The 6617-nt window shown below is 33.5% G+C and overlaps 1 protein-coding gene across 1 annotated transcript; it reads left to right on the top strand.

Annotated features, from left to right (window-relative positions):
* Positions 1-1251: 1251 nt before the first annotated feature.
* On the top strand, positions 1252-5720 carry LOC140889810 (cation/H(+) antiporter 14-like). Its single transcript, XM_073297540.1, has 3 exons — positions 1252-1497; positions 1691-2692; positions 3087-5720. Exons 1-3 carry the CDS (start codon positions 1252-1254, stop codon positions 4311-4313), a joined length of 2475 nt encoding a protein of 824 aa, XP_073153641.1. The 3' UTR covers positions 4314-5720.
* Positions 5721-6617: the final 897 nt, after the last annotated feature.

Raw genomic sequence — 6617 nt, 5'->3', positions numbered from 1 at the left:
GGATTTTTCACTGTCTCTTTTTAACGTTTATCTAACGGTAAGGATGGAATGGAGAAAGAACATGAAACATTAGGAACCATTTTAGTGGCTTCAAAACTCGAGGGACTATTTCGGGATAAGTGACAAACAAGAGGGACGAAAATGGGATTTATCCCTATTTTGAAAAATTAAAATTTATTGTTTTCAAATGACTCAACTTGATTTACCAAGTTTGGAAAAAAAATTATTAGAGGGAAAAATATTAAAATAAAATAATAAATATTTTTTAAAAAAAATTGAAATTATATAGCATTAATTAAGACTCTCAACGTGAATCTTGTAAAACCGTACAATAAATAATAAAATGATATCATTAAAGTATTTTTTTAACAAGACATTAAAAATTGTAGTTTGAAAATTAGAAACAATTTTTAGAAGAGTTTCGAGATAATTTTTTAGTTTAATAAAGTGTGTAACCCTCTATGTAACACTTTATATACACATAGCACTACCCATATATATATAGATATATATATATATTGTATGAAAATACTATATTTTTTAATTCATTATTTGGAAGAAAAAAAACACACAAACAAACACGCACACATACACACAAAAACCATCCCCTTCGAAAATGATTAGCTCCATCTTTGGCTAGACCTATCGAAATGGATCATCCCGTCCTATATATCTTAGCTATGATTTTTATTTTTAATTTTTTTTACTATAGTTTGGGTAAATATAATGTGTCAAATCCAAATTAACGGCTCTAAAGAGAGCCCGAACTAAGATTAACCTTCTAATTGATTATACATTTTAATGTAGAAATATGAAATACTATTTTTTTCAGAAAGAATATAAAATTTAGCACATATTGTTATGGGGCAGAAGATTCATTGGATTAGAAATTGAACTATGTTAAAGCAACCTATAGTTGTGTCACGAGTGGTTATCCTTCTTGCATGGATAACTTTACTATAAAAACCATGCAAATAGAAGCAATCGCCATGTCTTCCAAGGAAATAGTCAATTTGAGTAACAAACTCCCCTTTTCCCTCCTTTGTCTTCACTTCTCACCTTAACATTGTTTTCCTTCTGCTTATGGTTTAATTTTTTTTCACATTTCTTTCACTTTCTAAACTCTGACATATATTGTTGTCTTTATTTCTCTAATAGTTTTGTTCTTTATTTTGGGGTGAAAATAAACTATTGAATCTTCCCTTTGAACGACCATTTTCCATCGATCTCTCAAAATTCTAGAGACAACAAATGTCGTTGACAAAAGTTACATCATCGATAGGGTTGGTCCAAGGGCCTAATGATTCTGAAGAAATTATAGTGTGTCAGTTTACTCATATGACAAATGCGCAAGGCCAAGCATGGTTCGGAGGAGATCCCTTCGCCTTTACTTTACCAGTTCTGCTGTTACAATTCATTTTTATTTTTTCCCTAACAAGCGTAGTTTGGTTCCTTCTCAAACATGTTAAGCAGGGTCTAATCAGTGCGCAACTTATTGTAAGACTTCTCTTCTCGATCTAGGTATTTTATTGCAAAAATAATAAAGTTTTAGCAGGAAAGAATAAAATTTCAGAAAAATCTTAGTTTGATTCCAAAAATTAGATATGCTAGAGAAGGTTTTTGTTTTTACTGATCATCTAGATCTTTACTTCTTTTCTTTTTTTTTCTGTGTATGAATTATTTTAAACAGGCCGGTATCATTATGGGTCGATCCTTCCTATGTCGCATAGACTCTTACGGTGACAAGTTATTTCCTCCTGGAGGGATATTGATACTTGAAACAATAGCAGACGTGGGCTTCATGTTCCATCTGTTTATATTAGGAGTACATGTTGATTTATCCTTGGTTAAAAAGGTGGAAAAAAGCGCTATGGTAATCGGAGCCATCTCTTTTTTCCTACCTTTCACAATGGGGCTAGCATTCATCTTCATATTAGAACAACTCGTGGAGGTAGAGATCTCGACGAAAAGATCTCTCCCTTATGTTGCATGTTTGAACGCTATCACTTCATTTCCAGTAATCACAAGCCTGTTAACCGATCTCAACATTCTTAACTCGGAGCTTGGTCGGGTAGCTACATTGGCATCCTTGATATGTGAAATATGCAACTACTTTGTTACATTGATTTTGTGTGGGATTATGACAGGATTACATAGCATTGAGTGGAATGTTTTTTCATTCGTCGTGTGGCCTATTTTCTTCCTCTTCATCATTGTATTTGGCCTACGAACCGCAATTGTATTTATTGCTAAACATGTGACTGAGGGACAACAGATGAAAGAGATCCACTTTATATCCATTGTGGTCGTGATCTTATTATGTGGACTAGGCTCTGAATGTTTTGGGCAGCCGGCAGCCCTTGGCGCCTTCTTTTTGGGTGTGCTTACACCCGATGGTCCGCCTTTGGGATCTTCTTTAGTATATAAGCTTGACACAATTAATACTGGATTGCTTGTTCCAGCCAAGTTTGTGATAAGTGGTTTGAGCATGGACATATTCTCCATAGGAGGGGTTTCTGGAGCCACCTATGGGCTGGTTATCATTTTCGCTTATTCGGCAAAGTTTACATCCACCCTTGTTCCTGCGCTCTTTTACAGTATCCCAGTACGCGAAGCCATCGCTCTTGCTCTCATAATGTGTTGCAGAGGTATCGTCGAAGCTGTGATATACATCACCTTGATGGAGGATGGGGTGAGAATTATGTCCTTTTAGTAAGTTAAATATGTAAGCATTAAGCAAATCTGTTGCAGAAACCTACATGCATGTTATGTTATTCATGTGTTTGAACAATGAAAATATACATATAATGTGGGGAACCGATTAGTCTAGTAGTGAAGCAGCCGGTTAACTTAGCTAGGCTTCAAGTAGTGGAGTCTTGTTTGGTGCATGAGTAGATATATAACTTTGTATTCTTTTAAGACAAAATTTCTGTTTTCTACCGAAATTATTGTCACGAGTAGCATGTTTATTCTTTATTTAGTCTATTTACAACAATATATAGAGTGGTGAGATCACATTATTAATTTGTAACAATATAAGATGCTGACATGAAACATACTTTGTGGTCTTATTTCACCATTTACAGATCATAAACAATGAAGCATATGCCTTTCTGTTAATGTCAATGCTGATCGTAACAGGGATTGCTAGGCCTCTGATATGGCATCTCTATGACCCATCAGCTAGTTACCTAGGTCAACGTAAGAACTCTATTCTGAGTAATTTTCCCAACGACGAACTAAGGATGATGGTATGCGTCCATAACGAAGAGAACGTTCCGACCATCATAAACCTTCTTGAAGTTTCAACTCCTATACGAAACAGACCTCTTGCTGTTTTTGTCCTAAACTTGATGGAACTCAAGGGTCGGGGAGCATCCGTGCTAGAGTCAACCACTCAAAGAGGCAAGCTAACATCCTCAAGAAGCTGGTCAAAACATGTTGCCAATGCCATCAACTTATTTGCAGAGCGCAACCAAGGATGCGTCGTGCGCCACTTCACTTCCATTGCACCATATGCCAGCATGCACAATGACATATGCTCCATCGCTCTTGACCAAAATGCAAATATTGTGATCCTCCCATTTCACAAGCAATGGACTATAGATGGTAAAGTTGGGTCCAACTTTCCTTCCATCAGGATGGTAAACCAAAACGTCATCATGAAATCTCCTTGTTCAGTAGGAGTCCTCATTGATCGAGGCCTTGTAGCTGGCAACCGACACTCCTCCTCCATGTTCCAAATCACAATTCTTTTCCTCGGTGGTCCGGATGACTGTGAAGCGCTTGCATATGCTAATCGTTTCCTTGAAAACCCGCAAATCATCCTAACATTCGTGTGGATGAGGTCGTGTGATCATAAGAAGTATGGTGAAGAAACAGATAAGAGTATGGATACACACATGGTGAACCAGTTTAGAGCGAGAACCATCGGCAACCAAAGAGTTGTATACAGAGAAGAGTTGGCAAAAGATGCAATAGGCACAACAAGAGTGATCAGGTCAATAGAAGATGGATGTGATTTGTTCATAGTAGGTAGATACCATGAGGCTGATTCTCCATTGCTATTTGGGCTTACAGAATGGAGTGAGTATCCTGAATTAGGACTTATTGGAGACATGTTAGCAACTTCTGACTTCAGGTTCTCGGTGTTGGTGATGCAACAACAGTACTTGGGTGCAGATTTTGTCGAAACTCACCACCTTCAACCCATTGCGTGTGGCTACAACTCGTCGCCAAGTTGTGATGATCCATACCAACATCATCGTTCTTACTCCTTTGAAGAAAATTTTGAGCATTCTAAGAGAACTTAAACAGAATTATATAATTTGCTTCAGATTTCAACACATGATATTTAACATTTGAAAATCAATAGATTTGAAATCTGAGGAATGATTCCTCGTATTTCTTGTTGTTAAAAAATGAGTTGAGAAGATATTAATTTGCAGCAAATTAATGATTTTCATGTTATTTTAGTCAACAGTAAATTCAATATAATATAATTTGTATAATATGTCTGATAAAATGTGCGCAAAGGATGTTTATTCAAAAAAAATTATGTGCTACAAATTAAATGAATTTATAATTGTTGAAAAAATATTGATAATCAATGTTATAATTTTGTATAAATGAAATACTGACTATATCTCTTCTATATCCATAATGTTCATATAGCTTTTTTGAATTATAATTAATTTTCAAAGCTTCTTCATGTCACCAACTTGGTACAACATGATTTAATTAGTTGATATCATTATTTTAATTTGTATTTTAAAATAATTAATCCTAATAATATCAAATAAATGATATTTAACCTAAGGTGCTTGCACAAATTAAGTTTTGCAAAAAAAAAATCACTTTATCTACAAGAAAATAAAAAAAAAAAATTTTAATATTTCAATATTCAAATTAAGATTAAGATTTTTGTGGAAAATATCTTTTCACTTCATCTACAAGTGGGCAGAACCAATAAATTTTGGAATTTCAATCTTCTCAAACTAAGATTTTGTAGGAAAACTGTCAATTTATCTACAAACTAATAAAAACAAAATATGAGTTAAAAAAGTATACATTCATTATATTATACTTTTTATAATTTAAAAATTATAATTATTTAGGACTCTAAGGCCCCATTTGGTAGGCTTGATGACTCCAAGATTGATTTGCAAGCCCTCAAATTTTGAGCTTAGATAAGTATATGGATTGATAGAAATATACTGTAGCAATCGGACAACGGATCTAACGCTTCTGCCATGGATTAGTTTTGTCAATATGGATTACACAATATCATTTACCATACTACTCCTTCAATAAATAATAAAAACGACAACTCATTTCAGTGCGTAAACCTAACTCTCCCTTCATCCTCCTTGTTCTAGCGGCGCCAAGGAAAATGAAGGAAATCGGAGGAGGAATCGTGATATGTTAACTGTACGAGGCAACGGTGGTGTTTGAGAGAATAGCTAGATTGGAACAAATCTGGGCTTCTGATCTAGATAATACGAGATTATGTTTGCAAATTATCGTATCAATTTGGGCGTTGATTTGTGTGTTCGGAAATTTCAATTTCGAAAAAAATCTAGGCCAGAGAAAGACTTACCTCTACGCATCGAAGGTAGCCGAAGTGGAGAACATCTAATGGACATGCTTCTCGATATTCAGATCTGGAAATAAGAAGTCTTTAAAACCTTTTTCTTTAGTTTTTCCGAGTAGCGGGTGAAAGTTAGGTGGACAAATAATCGATGGGTTTGAGGAGGAAGAGGTGGGTTGGTAGGAAGGACATTTTGGTCCAATTAAGAAATAAATATTAACTTATCTCACTTCAAAAAAATACACCAAACATAAAAATGAACTATCAAATACATATATATCTACCCTAATCAACCACTTATCAATCAATCTTCTAGTCCTGCAATTATATCATCCTTGTATCAAACGAGGACTAAGTTTTAAAAGTGCATTAAAATAAGAGAGCATTTTTAAGAAGGCCTTCTATAAATGCCTGTAATGAAATTTGGCCTTAAGTTGAGTTAATTTTTAAAATTAGCGTTTAATTATGTTGAAGTCCAATTATATCATTTAGGTCATTTTTAAAAAAAAACCTTCTATAAATACCGTAATTACTTGTATTTATATTTACCTGAGGATTTATTTTTTGGTTCTTGATTTAATTTATATTATTAATAGTAAAACTTTAATAAAATTATTAATTTTTTATCTTAAAAAAATTATCAATTTTTAGTATGAATTAGTGTGTGTAAGATTTTTATTTTCAGAAAAATAAAGTAAATGTCATTCTCATTTTGTAAAATTTGTAATTACCGTATTTCAACACCTAAATTTGTTGAAATTATTTTTTGTTCTCTTCAATAAGTTTTTCAAATTAATAATAATAGTAATTGTCGATTATCATATAAAAAATTATTTAACTCAGCTCACTGCAATATAAATACAGTAAACACCCTTATTTCTTATTATGAACAACATGGACGAATAATATAACTAGCTAATTACTATTTTCTATTATTCGGTATATCCTTAATAAATTGATTATTATTATTATTGTTGTTGTTGTTGTCGTCGTCGTCGTCGTTGTTGTTATTTTATGGTTAATAATT

The sequence above is a fragment of the Henckelia pumila genome, chromosome 3 (genome assembly GCF_033568475.1).
Source record: "Henckelia pumila isolate YLH828 chromosome 3, ASM3356847v2, whole genome shotgun sequence".
Classification (NCBI taxonomy): domain Eukaryota; kingdom Viridiplantae; phylum Streptophyta; class Magnoliopsida; order Lamiales; family Gesneriaceae; genus Henckelia; species Henckelia pumila.
This window is presented reverse-complemented; position numbering and strand designations above follow the sequence as displayed.

Excerpts from the sequence above, each read along its gene's own strand:
- LOC140889810 (XM_073297540.1), top strand. The coding sequence starts at position 1,252 with ATGTCGTTGACAAAAGTTACATCATCGATAGGGTTGGTCCAAGGGCCT. Across the intron at positions 1,498-1,690 it reads TAATCAGTGCGCAACTTATT|GCCGGTATCATTATGGGTCG; the intron begins GTAAGACTTCTC and ends TATTTTAAACAG. Across the intron at positions 2,693-3,086 it reads TCACCTTGATGGAGGATGGG|ATCATAAACAATGAAGCATA; the intron begins GTGAGAATTATG and ends CACCATTTACAG.